This window comes from Bombus flavifrons, chromosome 5 (genome assembly GCF_040668555.2).
Source record: "Bombus flavifrons isolate JBK064 chromosome 5, iyBomFlav1_principal, whole genome shotgun sequence".
Taxonomy (NCBI): domain Eukaryota; kingdom Metazoa; phylum Arthropoda; class Insecta; order Hymenoptera; family Apidae; genus Bombus; species Bombus flavifrons.
The window spans coordinates 9,588,465-9,607,189 of NC_138446.1; the positions used below are offsets into that span (position 1 = coordinate 9,588,465).

The 18,725-nt window shown below is 33.8% G+C and overlaps 1 protein-coding gene across 8 annotated transcripts; it reads right to left on the reverse strand.

Moving 5' to 3' along the window:
- Nucleotides 1-382: 382 nt before the first annotated feature.
- Duox (dual oxidase) lies at nucleotides 383-17,944 on the reverse strand. 8 transcript variants are annotated; one of them, XM_069113150.1, is made up of 22 exons: nucleotides 17,873-17,944; nucleotides 17,112-17,214; nucleotides 16,849-17,044; nucleotides 15,353-15,433; nucleotides 13,501-13,662; nucleotides 10,192-10,379; nucleotides 8,628-8,832; nucleotides 8,388-8,554; nucleotides 7,385-7,625; nucleotides 6,419-6,860; nucleotides 5,967-6,168; nucleotides 5,166-5,492; nucleotides 4,135-4,359; nucleotides 3,801-4,019; nucleotides 3,233-3,436; nucleotides 2,837-3,149; nucleotides 2,283-2,657; nucleotides 1,980-2,197; nucleotides 1,308-1,769; nucleotides 1,049-1,204; nucleotides 838-966; nucleotides 383-678 (listed from the first exon to the last, which is right to left on the reverse strand). In XM_069113150.1, the coding sequence occupies exons 3-22, from the start codon at nucleotides 16,928-16,930 to the stop codon at nucleotides 550-552; spliced, it is 4,527 nt and encodes a 1,508-aa protein (XP_068969251.1). In that variant the 5' UTR covers nucleotides 16,931-17,044; nucleotides 17,112-17,214; nucleotides 17,873-17,944; the 3' UTR covers nucleotides 383-549. The 8 variants fall into 8 exon arrangements, with proteins under 8 accessions (XP_068969251.1, XP_068969250.1, XP_068969253.1 ...); XM_069113149.1 differs by having other exon boundaries at nucleotides 16,849-17,214; XM_069113152.1 differs by lacking the exon at nucleotides 17,873-17,944 and having other exon boundaries at nucleotides 6,419-6,864; nucleotides 7,389-7,625; nucleotides 16,849-17,293.
- Between the last annotated feature and the right edge of the window lie 781 nt (nucleotides 17,945-18,725).

Below are 18,725 nucleotides of genomic sequence, written 5' to 3' on the forward strand. Positions count from 1 at the left end.
GGATGTCTCTTTAAATTAATCAACCAATTATCTAATAATTAATTGAGAAATTAACATAGGTGATAAATTCTCACTGAACCTTTTGACATTTCCAGAAGGAAAATTTTCTTAAATTTAGAATCATTTCGTAATTCAAATTATATTTAATAAAATGAATTAATAGAAGAAGAGATACAGATTTTCGATACAATTTAAATAAAAATTCAATCCTTAAGCGGTTAAAAAGATATTTAATTTAAAGAGATATGTAGGAGTTCCAGGATAATGAGCTTGAAAATCCTCTCACTCAGTTTGATCAGTCCTGTTTATCAATGTCATATCACGCAATAGGGCTGACGTTAATAATACTGACTTTATCATACGTAAATTGAAGAAACAAATATTCTTTCATTCTTTTGTAATCATAAATAAGAAATATAATATTTGTTATATAAATAAGGCATGCGCGTACGCGCATAAATATGTACACTCGATAGAATTGCACGAGATTCACGATAGAGTCCATCGTTTTTCTTCTTCTACTCTTTTCTTGAAATGATATCAACTAGACTAGCCGAAGTTTTCGAAGTGGTGAATGAAGTACGGCAGGCGTCGACCTTTATTCACTTCGTCGCAGGATGACATCACACTCTTTGTCAGAGGACGCGGTCCGCAGCTAAATACTCCTATCTTACTAACCTACGACAACATTTTAATTAAAACAAAAATTTAGATTAGTATATTTAATTTTTTAAATAATATTCATAACGTTTCATTTTAATTCGTGATAATTTATTTAATTTTAAGATTAAATATTCCAATGTGTATTAATTAAGCGAAAGTAATTCTAACACTTACATAGCTATGCTTTTTCTGAACAAATTTTAGAAACGACGTCATATCGGGTCTACCAAAATGATTTATCGCTTTTAACCCAGTGAATATACTTTTCTTGGATAACCTTTGGAAATGGTTCTCACAAATATACTGTAACAAAGAAATTTGATTCAATTTGTGTTCATATAATAAAAATGTAATTTCCCAACTTTACAACTGTGCAATAACCTACCAACATGGTTGTGCGTAAATCGAATTTGTGAAAAAATTGCGTAATAAATATGTGAATTTCTAACACGTCCGTAACATCCTTCCTCTCGACATCTCTTAGTACATCGATGAACCATTCGAAATGTTTGTGAGAAGGACAAATCCAAAGGAAATAAACCTAAATTTAATAAAATATAATAACATAAATATTATTAAATATTTATATTATGCAAAAATATCATTTTTTTTATCTGAGTACGATAAAATTCAGTTATAATTACCTTCTTACAGGCAACTCCAGAGTATCTATTGGTAGAAGTTCCAAACACGAGATCGTTCAACATGGAGGCGTAGGGAGTGACACCAATGCCACCGCCAACCATCACAGCGACCTCGAACTTGTACCAATCTTGATTGCCACCACCGAACGGTCCTTCTATTCTTATTTTCGGGTGCTCGTCTTCCGGGTTATAATTACAGGGATCGAAGTAATTGCGCAATTTCCAAGTCCACGGTCCCTGCGCCTTAATGTGACACGAGAGAAAGTTCTCGTGTGGTGCAGAAGTCAAGGTGAACGAATGAAATTCGTTCGACCTAAATGCGGTACAAGAAAGACGAACCCATTGACCGGATAAATATTTCAAATTTGGTGGCCTGTAGAATTTGATTTTAATCACGTCTGAAGGTAGCAGTTCCGTTTCGATGATGTCCAGTGCCATGCATTTGGTACGGAGACTCACCATCTTAAAAATAATAGTGTAATAATTAATAAGGTATTTATTAATTTAAAAAATATAAAATAATATAATAATTTATAGCAGTAATTATTATGTATGAAAATTGAAAAATAAATTATCACAAAGCACAGCTAGTTAATAGAAAAATTAGATGATAAAATTATAAATCTGAATAATAGAGTCAATAAAATGCAATAGAATAATCACTCAATTTACCTTGTCTAGAGAATAAATAATGGCAGGGCCAACAAAGAAAATCCAAAATCGCGGAGAGCCAGTCAAACGAGCCAAACCGTGTATCAAACACAATGCATATAGAACTACGTATAAGCTATGCGTGGACCAGAAAAATTTATACGCTTTTTGACGAATAGTTGGGTGAGCAAAGACAAAAATGATCGTCATTACAACGAATAGCAAGATCCCAGTTAAACCTGTAAAAATAATTTAGTGTTACTTAAAACATTTATATGATTATTAAGTAATTTGTAGTAAATAAAAATTAAGCTAAATATCTACCTGTTACTGTTCTAAAAAGCCAAAACGATATTGTCAACCGAGCATCGCTTGGGAAACTAAGTTCGCTGGTCAAACATCGAAGATGAGCTAATGGTTGAGTCGAGATATGATAAAAGTTCACCATGTGTCCTACTGTGTGCAAAACGGAGAAAAATAACGCAGTGCACGCAGCAATTTTATGAAATTGTATATGAGAATCAAGAGGAATGTATTGTTGAATAGAAAATTCTTTGAGCTTAGTCAAAAGATTGCGTGACATCGTTAGAAGGAGTAGACAGTAACAAAAAGACAAGGCTGCTGCAGATCCTCTAGTTATGGCGATTCCGACTCCCATAATATGTCTCAAATCCGTGTGTTCAGCCATAAAGGAATAGTCTAAAATTTAGAACGATACAATTATTTCCCTAGAAAATATATTCAGTACCTATGCATGTATTTATTATAGTTCCTTTTTTCAGAAAGCTGTTCAATTGCAAAGAAAAGTGTAAGTTAAAAAAAGAACCTATTACGTATTTGGACAGATTTAGGTTTAAAATAATCAAAAAGAAACTTACAAATGAATCTTTCGACGAATAAAGCGATGGTTGTGACATAGAAAACAAATAAATAGAAAATATTTTGGCGATTTTCCTCGAGAAATGTCGAAACAGCGTCCCACTGTTTTTTAGCCCAGGTTTTCGAATCCTCCGGTGGAAGCTGATCTATATGGAAACTTGTCATACGAGCTACATTCGTCGATGTGTCGAGGAAATTCTGCTTCGCGCCTTTGCAATCGAGACCGATCGCCACGAAATCGCCTTTATACTCTTTCATCATCAGTTTGAAATCGTTGTACGTGAGGTAATCCTTTCTCTCAAGTCCGGCATCCTGAAAGAAACCATATTGGAGATGCAATCGATGTTCTGGATACGGATACTTTAACGATAGACATTTTGGAGTTGAAAGTTTACTTGGAACATTCCATCGATTAATTCTGTAACATGATCGTCTGAGAGACTAGTTGTGCGTGCAATTTCTACCAAAGATCTGAGCATTTCTGATAACTCTTCTTTGTCAATGACTCCGTTACTGTCTTTGTCACACATGTCAAAGATTATTCTTAATTTGTCCTCGGTTTTCCCGCGTGAAAATAATAAAACAGTGTCCAAAAATTCCTAAAATGGAGATATATATAAGTTTTAATTCCTTGATATATTATTAAAATAGATGAATTCTTAGCTTTTGGTTATTGCTTTTTAACTACTTAATACATTATTTTTAATCTTTAACGCTTAATCTTGAATACAAATCTAAGCTAAAACTTTTTAATCTAAATTTTAATTAAAATCGTAATTAAATAATTGGTATAATTTAATAACATTATGTTTTCCTTCAACGAAAATGAGAAATTTATCAACCGAAAGCGCTAATTAGTCAAAGAAACTGTAACTTAAAGTACATATAAAATATGTCGCACAAATATGTTGTACAAAGGTGTGAAACTTAAAAATTTCATTTCCAAAATTCAACATCTTTTACCTGAAACGAGATACGACCGTCCCTGTCTTTATCGACTATATTAAACATTTTCTTTACGAATACAGCGTCTGCACGCATTCCAAGCGCGCTCGCAAATTCGCTTTTAGAAAGCGACGTCCTCATCACGGTAACGACCTCACCGCTGTCGCTATCTTCGGATCGTCGTCGCCTTTCACCAGGTCGTAAACCGAACGTCAGGGCGTAAGCTTCCCTAAAGAACTGTCAGAAAAGGAAAAAACTAGCCTTACATAGTTTACAAAGCGGGAAGTGATAGGTTGAAAGCTTTAAAAGGCGAAATAGGAGTCGATTCGAACTAAGAATACAAAAAAAGTACCTGCTCGAGTTTCTTTTGGCGGCGTTCCTTCGTTTCCGCTTTTGCAAGCATAATGTCCCTGCTTACTTGGGACAGAGTGAAGTGCTTCTTATGGGACGCCAGAAATGCCTCCAATTTCGCAATGAACTTTCTACGCGAGGCCAGCGAATCCAGTTCAAGGACAAGGTCGTAGTCTCGCGGTATCCGCAATAGAACCAACGCCTTACGATGACCATTCTCGTTTTCCTAAATAAATATCAATTAATATGTTGTACAGAAGATTGTGCGAAGAACGCAAAATGTTAGGAACATTTTTAATATTAATTTTTGTTTGCCTAACGAAAAGAAAATGATAAGAAGGAGAATCCCTTGATTCTACGTAATAATAATATATAGAATGCTCTCTGTTTCAAGGACGCTAGACCATTGTTAGTAAAATTATTTTTAATGAAACATATTTTATGCATAACTTAGAAAGTGTAGAAAAATAAATAGAATTTACAAATATTTTATTAATAACTACTTGAATATCAACAACATGTTGACTGAAACTCAATATAATAAATTGATTACTCTCATGATATTTAAGTTTTGTAAAATACTATATTGTAAGAAAAATGATTAATTCCTGAATAAACGTACTTTCTACTATACAATATTTGAATTTTTCAGTCAACTACGTTCTTCTTATTTTAATTATTTTAACAAATTTAGCAATCTAATTCATTAATGAATCACGGTAATGACACTATACTACAGTAAGACATTGCCCTAATCATACTAACAATAACCAGCGTAATTTCATCTTATGAAGCAAGAAACATTTTTAAACGCAGGAAAGCGTGGAATTACATGGGTTTCGCATATCAACTCGGCCCGTTGAAATCGGTGAGTCAAACCAGAGAACCAGTCTCTACAAATTTTCATGTGTTTAATTCACCTGTTTCCTTTGCAAAACTCTATACAATATTACACAATTACGAAGTTTCAGCCAAGATTTCTTGACTGGATTCTCCTTCCAAAAGTAAAACGTAAAAGTTTGCTGCAATCACCTGCGATTCTTCTATCGTGACCGTGTTCACGTCGCAGAAATCGAATGTGCGGAGTTTCTCTCCCTTGCGATCGACGATGTGCAGAGCCGCTTCCGGCCCGAATTTCACCTTGACCAGACGACGATGGTTCGCGTGTAACCATTCTCGTACGATCATTTTGTCCACACAGATTTTACCATCTTTCCTTTTTTGTATCGCTTCTTGGAGAATTTTTAGACGTCTTCTTCGTCGGTTTTGGAGCTTGACCAGACCATAACCGGCACCAGCGCAAAGAATCGGAACGAAACCGAGAAAAACACAGGCGTATATGTACACCAGCTCACTTCCCTGTAATGGAGTAGATGTACATAGTTTTCAGAGTTTGTACATATAGGGTAACACGAGGAAAACGTGAAGTTCCAGGAAGATAGTTTGTTACGTAATGTTGTATAATAGACTGCCGCTGGAAGAGATATCGTGAGGTTTTGAAATTGGTTAAACTGGTTATCGTTTCAAGAAATGCAATTTGAGATACATATGTAAAGGGAAACAGAAAGCCTACTCATTTGACTTATTTTAATTTAACTCATTTAACACCACCTACGCTCTTTAAGTTCTTGTGTTTCAATTACATTTTTGGTTCAAAAAATAAAAGATTCTTTCTTTTTAAAAGACATACTTTTAAAAGCGGATTTTAGAAATGACTTTTGTAACATGAAATTCAAAATGCTTCTATATTTAGGGTGCATACGGTTGTACGTGCAGTTATATCGATTAACGCTTTAATTATCTCTTCCACCAATGATAATGAATAATAATTACTTCAAAATAGTCGTAACGTTGTAGTGGAACACAGGGTTCCAGCATTGTTGAGTTGAGTTGGTAAGGCTGAGGACATGGATCTCCTTCTTCCCAGTTGAACACACTTCTTTGAATGGCGTCTGCTGGTATTCCTGTCGCGTTTACTATTACGTCCCACAGAGTTACCCGACGAATATCTGCTATTTCACTTTTTGTGAAAATTCTAAAAAATAAAATATAATATAAACGTTAGTGCACAATATTACTTTTGAAATTTATTTTAGAAATTTTTATATAAGCAACTAATTAATAATTTGGGATCGTTATCTTACTACTATTAATTTTTTCTTTCAATAAATTGTAAATGGAACAAAATTTTATTATATACTTTTTAAACTTCCTAAATTTTAAAAATTTGATGCCACACCTTTAAATTCAATATAATACCTATCAATGCTATCATCACCACTTACCCATTTTCTTCATTTTCGAACCAAAATCTATCAGAATCTCTCAAGCGAAGAAACTGTTCTTTAATTACAGCTGAAAAGAGTTCTCCAGGGCCGGCACTGGATTCCAACATTCCACCAACGTAAACGTCCACATTGTTTAAATTATTCGAATGAATTTCTACTAACGTACGCAGTAGCGAAGGGTTTTTATTGAATAATTCCGGATTGATTTCGTTCCAAGTTTTCTTACGAGGTAGCTTGAAATGTGCCCTAGCTGTATTGTAATCTGGAAGCCCGTTGTCCCTTCCTCGCATGATGTTCAAAGCACCTAAATCGCGTCTTGAGAATTCCATAGGTCCGAATAAATTATTTCTAATGTCAGTGCCAAGGAGATTATCCTCTTTCTCTGCTATTTGCGATGTCATGCCCATGAGGAGTTCTTCGATCGTACTGTTAGTTAAAACTTCCTAAGAATATAGAAACATAACTTTATCTAAGTTAAATGGAATTACATTTAAATTAATTAAAATATAAAAATAAGATATTAAAAACTGGAATATTAGAATTATTAGAAGATATCTAGAATATATTAGATTATCTCAAAAGTTTCTTTCGTTTTATAAAGAAATAATAGATGCACAACATTTTTTGTTTCATATTATTTTGTTGCATTATGTATGATCCATTTTGTTCTAACTGTAGAACAAAAAATAGAATAAAAAGATATGTAGAACTAACTGTAGAATAAAATAGATCAGACATAATTCAGTAAAATAATGTAAAATAAAAAATGTTGTGCATCTATTATTTCCTTATAAAACAAAAGAAACTTTTGGGACAACCTAATATATTTGAAATTATTAGAAATTTAAATTTATCAATTATTGAAAGTTATTGAATAGTTACTGGAAATTGAAATTATATTCACAATTAATATATAGAAATATAATCTATATCTAATATAAACTATTTGTTTTTAAACACCACTTGCATTGGAGTCCCACCAAGTGGAGCAAAGTCTAATCGCAGGTTGATCGGTATTAGTTCTTCTATATTCGCAATTTTCATTTCGACGATATAATCCTGGTGGTATCAACGTGTGTCCATATCGAAAAGCTGCGCTCTGGAATATGTGACTGATTCCAGGATGTAAATCTGGCTTGTATCCTGTATACGTTGGAGGATCTTCATTAAGAAGTATTGGAATATATTCGTATAAGATAATATTCTGCAATTTAAAAAGAAAAAATGAATATCTGTTAGTGACAAATTCTATTTAGTGTACAAATTCAAATTGCAGAAAAACAGGATTACTTCCGAATTTTATTATATTCGTAAAAAGTAACAAGTAATGAAGTAAACAAACAGTATAGTATAATATGGTTAAACGATATAAAGACGATACTCATAGATTTCATAAAGGATTACAGTTGGTAAGTTCGTATTAATTCTTCAAGTAGTATGAAATTAGTACATAGTGTATACCGAGTTACAGTAACGGTGTACAATTACACGACAATGATATAGTATTACTTGTAACGACGACAACGGAGTGACAATTTATGGATAGAAAGTATATGTTACATCTGTATTTTGTTGTAATTAAGTTAGATACTTAATATGTAATCGAATTAATTAATGTGTATATCGAATATGGAGATGCTGATCATCTTTATGAATTTATGTTGAATAGCAATCTGTGTAATTATGAGAAAATTCCATTAGATTGTAGATAATACAATAGATATATGATGTTACGAGTTGCTTTAAGTAAATGAATTCATCGTTATATAAAATAATATTTCTAATTTGTATGTATATTAAAGTTTGAAAAATATGTATCTTATTTTTCAATAATAATCTATAATAAAACAATAGCTCGGTCAACAGTTTGCGATTTATATCAAAGTTATCCAACTAGATAAATCTATAATAAATAGGTGGCCACACGTGCCCGTATTTAATAACTATTTAAATACAATAAACAAACCTGAAGCGTTCCTATAACAACACGTCTCGCTTTCTGAAAAATATCTTCGTCAGACATATTTGGATTCTCCAGTTGTATTCGTGCAGCAATCACATTATGCCACCGATAAAACAATATTCCAAGAGCCAGTAACGGAGGATGCTGATTCGTTCGTGGATCTCCAAGAACTGAATATGATTTGTCAGAATGAAACAAATTTTTGAAATCGTCACGTACAATGATAAAAGATATTGAACTCACGATAAAGACGTTCCGGACTGAGCATTCTCATAACGTGTGGAACAGCATGATTAAAAAGTGGAGCACGCATTGTGTTCCTCACAGGAAATTTCCTGGTAGGCTCCATAAGGAGGCTGCCGTTTTTGAAAGACCTCATGGTGTTCGCCCATGCTTCGCTGCTCGAATAAATGAAGCTACCGTCGATCCAACTCGTCACTTTGTTTATCTGCAACCTCACGTATTCAGAGCTACTTTTCACGATTTATTTCCCAATATCTGAATCATCTTTGGTAATAGAAATCCGTTCTATATTTGAAGCTCCGAAAGTTTTATGTTACACAAATGTTTATTTTCGGCATATTTTATATATGGGAATTATATATTTTATATTTGAAAATTACATGTTTTATAAAATATTACCAATTTTTTAATATTTCTAAACCCCGAAAATCATATGTTGGAAGATTGCATATTTTCGAAAATATAGAATAAATTCTAGAAAAAAAGTCGAAAATATAGAATAAAAATTTTTTTTTTTAATTTTTCCATCGAGACAACGATCTACAGTGAGATCCGTTATAACGTACCGCACGCGTACCGAGCGAAAATTCAAAGTCGATTTTCTCGAAAACAAAGCCTCAAACGAAAAATTTTTATACTATATTTTCGACTTCTTTTTTCGCGTAGAATCACCCCCTTTCCGCTTGTACCACCAGTTACCAATCACCCTGTATTTTACCAAAATTTTATATTTAAATATTATTAAATTATAAATAATGGCATTTTTCGGTACGTCTATATACACCTTTTCGTGACAAAATCCATTAATTTAAGTATAATTGTCGAAAAAATAGCAGTAGTTATGGAATTATCATATATATACGTATATGAATTTACACGTAAAAAGTAATGAAATAAACGAGAAATTATAGTGGGTATACAAGTTTTCTGTGTCTCGTACGTGACACGGTTTCTCGTGAAAAATGTTCAATACGCTTTACCCGGTGGCGCAATAATAAGATACGCTGAAAAGAAGCGCAAGAAACAACTTGCGGAGCTCTTAATGACCACTACTTTCTCTATCATTATGAATAAAGTTTATATCCATCAAAAATATGTTGTCTGAATATTTAAAAATTTCTTTTTTATTTTATTTTAAAACGATCGAACTTTCTCAAATATAAATTTAAATTTTCAAATACAATTCAATTTCCGAAACTCAAGTATAAATTAAATTCAGATCCTACTACATTCAAATTAAATTCAAATCCAATTTAAATCAAATTCAAATTAGATCCAAACGTTTCACTTAAATTGAAATTCGAAACTCTTTCTATATTGCCAGTCGAAAATCCCTCAAAATACGCTATAATAAATATACAACGTATTCTTATATTTCGTAACTATCATATACAGTTAAATATCATTACATTTATCGTATATTATACTATACGTTCCCAAAAATACCACAAGGCAACCTCGCCTTCCAATGTTCAAAGTTCAACGACGCAAATCATTCACATATTTCCATCTATCAATATATAAATCAGGTGAATGAATAAAATCGGGTAAAGCAAGAAATTACCTGTTCACGTGGACTATTAGGGCTGTGTCCGGTTTGCCGATCATAATCCGCCCGACGGAAGGGAATGTACTTGTTACCTTGGCACTCCTTGTCGAAAACCGGATCGCATTTGTCCACGTCGATTCGATGGTACTCTATGGGGCAGCCACTTTCGCTGGCCATGATTATCTCCGACGTGACCAGTTGCCCTGAAATGGTTCCATACGCAGGTTCGATGAAGAGCGATCGAGGTTCTACTTCTCAAGGAAGCGGTTGCAACGCGCAACCGGTTCTAGAAGGATCACTTTTTCCCCTTTGGTCGCTTCCGTTGTCGAGTTTCGCCGCAAACACCAATCGACACGGATGGAATTCAGGGGAGTGTTCCAGTTTTTGCATTTCGCCTCTTTCAAGAATCGACAGCACTTTCCTTTGCTCTGGTTTCTCGACGTTTGTTAATTCCGGTTTAAGCAACGGTTTTTGGGACAAAATTGAGCACGTGAGACCGAACACGTTCGCTTCAAATTATTGGCCAATTGACTGCTTCGGATTTGGAATTTTTAAGTTTAATCTAATTAGAATTCCGACTTTGCTTGATTCGAATTAAATCAATTAAATTCAGATCGAATTATTGGGAATCCTAAAGCATTTTGTAATTCTGGTTTTCCATTGAAAATAATGAACCAGAAGACACCGGACGAAAAGAGAAATCGAGTCACTTAGATACCAACTCATTACAGGAAATAGAAGACAGCAACATATGTACGACGATTCGTAATAGAAGATATTTCCAAAAGCTGTGACACGACAATGGAAACAGAGCAACAAACTTCATACATACAGCGAGACGAACAAAAGAATTAAGGATATAACAGCAATAGGACCATTAAATGTACCATTGTCGATACAAAGAATTATCGCATTGGTAAGATTAGCTGGCAAACTAGGTTGGACAACGACGATAAGACAAGGAACGAAATATAAAATAGAAGAGAACCTACCATGTTAACTATATAACACCAGAAATAGAAAATCGAAAACACATACTAAACGAGTACACAATAACATATACAGAAATCAGACTAATTACGCTAAGAAATAAGGGATGCAGAGAAATATAATAATACTAATTCTGGTTTTCTTCGCTTAAATTCGCTTCTCATTTCGAATTATTAAAGAATCGTTCCCTTTGAATTCTAATTTTCTTAATTTAATTGAATTATAATGCTGAATTTCCTAATTCCATTTGCTTTAATTAATTTTTCTTCAAACTTTTGAGGAATCGTTTCTCTTTAAGTGTGATTGTTGTAATCAAATTTGATTTAATGAAACACACACTGGATCGTCTGGAAATTTTCCTGGATGTTTCTTTTGAGTGCTGATTTTCTTAATTTAATTCAATTGGCTATCCAAGGTTCATCTCTGCAATATATACTACGTTCGTTGCGTACTAATTTAGTATTCTATATACACTTTACTTAATTTCCTTTATCGTTAGACATATCCTTTATTATTTTCCTTCATTTGTAGCTGATAATTAATTCCACACGCGTAACTAATTTAGAAAAATTACTTTCGCTACGGTTTCATAAATGTACATATACATAATAAGATACTGAAATATAGAAAAATTGTTTATTTTTGCTACTTCTACGTATTTAAGCTTTGGGTTATTATGTAAATATATTGAAGGATAATTCCATGTAAGTACATATGCCGATAAATTATAATGCGGCAAGTTTCTAAGAAAAACGTCTGGTACTTGGATGCCATTATTAATCTGTCTGTTCATTAATAGTTCCATACTGAATTGATACTCAATTGATAAGAGAAACAATGAACATAATAACGATATGATGCATACGCATATCGCTATATAATTTTTCACAGAGAAATCTAAGTGAAATGGAAATTTAAATGCACGTGTGCTTGATGAATTTCAGAAATTCATATCATCGAAAGTCTTTTACGAATATATTTTTATATTTTTTACAGTATCATTAAACATTCAACAAAACCTTCTCACACATATTGCAAAAGCCCTACTAAAATTTGACTCAAATTTAATAAAATTGCTACTTTTATTGGTAGACTACGAACGTGTATACATTTCTGACAAAAATTAAACTTGAAAAAATGTATAGGATGCACGTAATATATAAAACTATACGAAATATCCAAAATACGGTGTTTATAACATTATTTGCATGAAACGGGAGAAACAAATTTTTATTTAAGCTCCATTTCTCTAAAACATCTGTAATTTCTAATTTGATTTAATAAAAATAAGAATGTTCATAAATATCCACAGATTAATTGCTAGTTTTATTTATTAGTTGTAACAATCCTTGAAACTAAATTAAATACGAATCAATTATTCCCTATTTTCAATAATTCCCGGTTCAACGTGAACCACACTTCATTATACGTTACACAGAATATTTTACCGTGAAAAGTGGATCAAAAAGTTCCCTGCACCTCGTGATACTCGTTTCTATTCCGACACCCGGACACCTTACTGTTTGCGCAACAACGTGCACAGATATTCGAATGCGTGCACCGTCAGCCATGGTAATTCTACATGCTATTCTATCATTACCTGATTCATACGAAATATCTCCGAGTGACAATTTTCTTGTATGACGACATTATTATTAAATCGTATTGATTTTTCCGATACTTGGAATTAAAGAGAAATAATTCAAAATTTCTTTAGAAATTGTTGGGATTTCTCTTCGAAGGAAATAAACTAAAGATACTTTACATTGCATGATTTTTGTTCTTCATTGAAATACTAGCAATTTGATCATTTTCCTGAGATCGAAGAGAAATAAATTTACAATTTCTATAAAGATCTTTGAAATTTTTTTTCGTAATAAGTAAACGAAAAAAGATACTTTAAATGCCGTAATTTTGGTTCTTTGTTAAAATGCTAATAATGTAATAATTTTCTCGTAAATTTGTCTAGGTTTATCCTGATTGAGTCATCGATGCTAATGCAGTAAATGTAAAACGATCTTATTGGATTGTTTAGCCTACAGACTTCGCCACTATGATGAAATTCTTGTTAATTTCTTTGACTAGGCAAAGAAGATCGAGGAACAGATAACGTGAAATAATAAATGAACCGTTTCCTTTTACCGAATCTATTATAGAATTATTTTCTGGTGAATGAATATTTTTTTGCGAAGGACGTTAATTATAATTTAGTTTTTACGTTTATCTGTACTTATTTCGCCTGAATCGATGAACAATGATTAATATACTTCGTGAAATTAAATGAGAATTAATATGCACTGTTTAAAATGATGAAAAACATTGATATGTTCTTACCGAAGAAGGCAAATAATGCTGTCCTATTTTTGACGGATGGCAGACCATCGTCACCTTGCATGAAAAGCTGACTGAGCTTCCTTGGAGATGGCCTATCCTGGCCAGCCAACATGTAAACCCCATCGGAATATGCTGCTGGCATCTTTCGTATCAGCCTGCTGTCTACGGATGTACAAACCGTGTTAAGAGCGACATCATCTGATAATCAATTCCTTTCTTTTTCTAATTATTTATTACAAAGCATCGTCGTTTAGCACTTTCGCTAAATCTCTTGTCTTTTGGAATAATATTTCCCCTGTTATCTGGAATTATTTAAAAAGTCTTCGATATCGATGGATCATAGTTATAGCCATCGACAATTGCACCATTTAATTTGTATTTTCATTGTATATTTCACAGGTAAAGTGTTATTAATGACATCTTTTACATAAAACACAGAACAATAATTAAAGTAAAATACTTAAAAATTGAAAAACTAAATGCCATTTTTATAGTAACTTTTGATTACGAATTGAATTCATTACAATGTTGCCCGAGGAAATTATCTTTCCTAAAACTCATAATTTCTCAGCTCAACTTATAATACGATGCGTATTTTTCTTCCTCTGAGCTTCCTCAACTCTCTATTAGATAAATAGCTTAATCCAAACTAGTATAACTTATTTACGATCTGACGATAACTATTGAAAGTTAAATAAGCGTATACCTTATATTTTAATGCTGTGAAAGAACTGTAGAACCGAATCAAAAATTGACTATTCCGTTATTCTTTTCTTACTCTATTAGCACAAACGATGAACTCCGTGCGACATTATACGTTTGACTAAATTATTAGCGTTCTGTCAGGAAGTACATAGATAGTTAACGCGCAGGAAAAAACACTTTATAAGATATGGTGTCATTTAAACAAAGCAGAAAATTAGCGTAAAAAACGTAACAAACATTTAAAGCTTAAAATGAAAGATTCTGTTGGTATAAAAAAACAAATGTCGCTGACAGGATTCATTCGTAACTTAATTATTTCTTTTTCTAGAGAGATAAAAAGAGAATGATCTCGTGATTTTAGTCCTTTTAATGGATATGTACTATTTTCAAAGTATCATTAGTAGCAATGTCGTTCATGTTGAATAGAATACATCAATGTTAGTATAATAATCGAGGGGCGGCGATTTTCATGTTTAAAGAACCATAACATTTCTGTCGGCAGAGCTGATTACGTCTTTCACGGTGCTAAAGTTTTTGCTGGCCATTTTATACCAGCCTATATTGAAACAAAATAGCGACTTTTTTCGCCTTTCACTCTACGCGCCATTGGCTTTGCACGCCATTGCAATTCGAGCCGCATCACAATGTCAACAAAAAATATTTGCAACTACAATTCTCTTCTTTCTCTGTTTAAATTATAACAATTTCCATGTTGTAATGCAAATTTAATAATCGTACAAATGTAACAACGTGCAGATAAATATTAATGAAAAGCTAGGGAAAATTACTGAAAATTTGTTCCATCTCACTGTCCCCGATTTCTTTCAAATATTAAATTGTATCATTTAATTATAACAAAACAATACATAATCACAAAACAGTTTCTTTGAATTCCAAACCTCCTATCTTCCTCGCAGTTTACCAATATTTCTCAATATTCCATTATCAATATTTTATCAATATCTTCTTAAAAGTATTCTTACAATATTCTTCTGAAAGACAATTTTTCTCTAATTTGACCCTGTCAAACTGCATTACTGCATAATAACGATCTGATCCTATTCTACTGTGAATACAACTTGTTTACAGAGAAACAGATTTAAACAGAGTAACAAGACAACGAAGCAATAGTATTTGAACTACTTGCCGATCGATCCCCAATCAGGATGAGCCAGATTGTTGTACCATCCATCGTACCTTTGTTTATCCGCATAGCTATGCGCAACTCCTGTAAGAAACAACAAGAAAACATTTTCTAAGATCATAATGAACAAGAAAGCGTCGAATTGCATCGAGAAATGCAGTCTTCTTTCGACGAAATGAAAGTTTTCTAATGTTAAAAGTAAGTGTCACGAGAGGGTCCAAGAACAGACATTAATAAAGTGGAAATCTTCAACTACTCGTAGATGGATCGGATCATGTACGATGAATTCAAAGGCATGCATTGCGTTATATATCTATGGATCGTTTCTTGGAATTATGAATATATTTTTTAAAAACTAAATGAAATAGATTTTGAGTGAGTTCTGTTTCGATTACTTTTTTAATATTTCGGGGCATGATTATTCAGTTCATTTCTTGAAATCGTCAACTTTTTTTAGGAAAGATTCAGAATCTTTCAAGTGAGATCTGCTTCGATTATTTTTGTGATCGTTCAGTTCATTTTTTGGAATTATGAACTTATTTAAAAATATTCAAAATTCTTTGGAGGTGTTCAATCGTTTTTGCCTGTTATTGTTTATAAAGTTCCTAATTTAGAATCGTTCGATTCATTTTTTGGAATCTTTTAGAAAAGAAACAAAATTTTTCAAATAAGATCTGGCTCCCTCGACCACTTTTAGGATTGCTCGTGGTGTGGTTCGATTAGGTGTATCACGGATAAAAGATAATCGATCAGTCAGTCAACTATGCACATAAATTATTCGTTAGGAGGAGATTTAATTTACGATCAACCAAGTTGTACATTTATGAGAAACGAATGTAGAATTAATTTTAAAGCTCTTTCATAGAGGGAATAAGCCAATTAAGAAACAAAAAAGAGTAGAATTAACAGGGTGAAGTAAGACTCAGATCTAATTTGGTTGAGGCTTATGTTACACAGTACTCAAATTAACTAAATTAACGTGATTTGATTACTAAATTATTAAAATCACAAGAAAGGCACTTGTTTACAAAACTATATACAATTTGCATTTTTCTTTAAAAACCATAAATTCTTTACGCCTTAAAAATTATTCAGTCATGTGATACCTTATCCAAAGTCATACTCATCCATAAATTCCATTCTCAAAGTTACCATAATCATCCATAACCATTCATGTACCTCATTAAACCCACTATTTATATCATTTTCAGACAATCTTAATTATGAATCAGTTTCAGCAATCAATTCAAAACTCTCAGCTACCTCTATGGATCAATATTTATACCTTACTTTAAAACAAACTCATTCCTGATATCGGAGATCAAGAAACACTCCACTGGTTCTCGCAACTATAAAATAGCAAAATGAAATCTCCTCGATTGGAACATCATTGCTCCACATTTTCACTTTCGGTACACTTTCGTCGCTCCAAGTTCGCTCGAGCGGATAAAGGAATCGCGCGCGTGCAGCGATCTAGCATCATAAGGTAAGAGTCGTACCGGTTCCAGCAGGCAGGATGATCAAAAGCAGCCAGACTAGCAGGTCGATCCATGTCGAATCTGGTGGTCGTCGTCGTGTCATCGTCAGCGTAACAACACGCACCCGTGCATTTCTTTCAACGATTGATCACCACTTTGTTTCTCTCTTGGCGCACAAAAACTGCCGCACTACTCGATGCTTTCTGTTCAGAGTCGACTGCGGGAATGCATGCTTCGTATGAAATATCCTCCGGCTCTGTATAACGAACCGCTTGTGTACTTACTATCTATTCAAAGGAGGAATGGCTACAAGGAAGGCGTGCAAGGTGACACACACTTCGGTACGCGACAAGCTGACTCGAACGTTATCCAATTTTTGGCCATATACTGTACAAAAAAAGAAAGAGATATCAAAACAGCGGAGATCAACGAAAAGACACTTTCTGTATGGAGGATGGAGGCACAGTGAGGTCGTAGCCGGGCCACCACGGAGAATAGAGACAACACGTGCGACACACGGGCGAAAGAAAAAGAATCGAGGTCCGTTCGCTGGCTCTCAGGGTATGCCTCGTGTCTGGCGGCTTCGAAGCAGGATTCCCCCCACCCTCGAGGACGTTGGTGAGCGAGGGTATGCCTCATACTCGAGTGGTTTGGGCCAAGAGCGCTCAGCCTGTGTTCGCTGTATGTCGTGTTGCCGTTCTTGGATACGCGGTGAAAGTCGCCGGCCTATTTGTTTCGTTACCGCGAACGCGCCTCTGTCTTTCTTTCTCTTTCCTTCTCCGTATACATTGTGCATATCTTTCTTTCCCTCTTTCTCTCACTCCTTCGTTCACCAACACATTCTGTCTTATTGCTCTCCTCACTGCTCCTCCACGCTCGCTTCGCGTCTCTTTCGTCCTCGTCGTCTCCACGCCTCTCGTCACCGTTCGTTCACCGTATACAACATCGGGACGTATAACGAAGACGACGTCACCGCAGGCACAGGCCTAGTTTTCGAGTCCGCGGCACCGATTACCCAAGGCGAAACCTCTCTCGGTTCTCCGACCTGAAGTTTCAAGGTCGATGACGGGACGTCTCAGGCTACGGACACCGGCAGAGAACATCCTGGCAGCCGGTGATGGCAACGTTTAGCAGGAATTCGTTCGCGTTCCGCGTTCTGTTCCTCTGATTCCGGACGCTGAAAATTGAGAACGGGTAGAGGGCATCATGCGTGACCTTGACACGAGGATATTGCTCGATTATGAAGTAAGTGGTTTGACGTAGTGGTATCTCTATGATACAGACATAATATAGTAGTTCCAGTGTTAAGTAGTTTAAGTATCTTGCAATTAGACTTCTATAATACACAGTATAGTATAGTAGTTTGGTATTCATAGATATATACTGTATTACAAGATCTGAAGTGTCTTGAAATATATAGTACTTCTATAGTATATAGTGTAATATAGTAGTTCTGGTATTAATATATAAAGTACTAAGGTGTTGGAAGTATTTTTAAATATTATGTAGTAGATTAAAGTGTCGGGTACCTTTAGAATTTCATTCTTTATGGATGTTTTGGAAATCTTGTATATTGGGTTGGCAACTAAGTGATTGCGGATTTGTCAATACCATCTAATGACAAAATCCCCAATCACTTAGTTGCCAACCCAATAGTATGTGTTAATAGTCAATTAACAGAGTAAATTGAAGATAATTCATATGCATGTAATCCACGATCTTTTAGAAATTATTTAAATTTTCTATGTAAAATATGATATTTTTTGTATAAAAATAAGAATCTCTGATCAGACAAATTTTTGATTCTCTTTCTCAAAAGCAAAAATTAAAGAAGTTTATTCTAGAATTAATTATAAAGACGTACCTCTCATACATATTATTATTTATTATACTAGTTA

Coding starts and splice junctions, on each gene's coding strand:
- Duox (XM_069113150.1), bottom strand. CDS start 16,930: ATGACACGACGACGACCACCAGATTCGACATGGATCGACCTGCTAGTC. Junction 13,663..15,352: donor TCCTGATTGGGGATCGATCG/GCAAGTAGTTCA, acceptor GTACATCCGTAG/ACAGCAGGCTGATACGAAAG. Junction 3,150..3,232: donor TAATCGATGGAATGTTCCAA/GTAAACTTTCAA, acceptor GGTTTCTTTCAG/GATGCCGGACTTGAGAGAAA.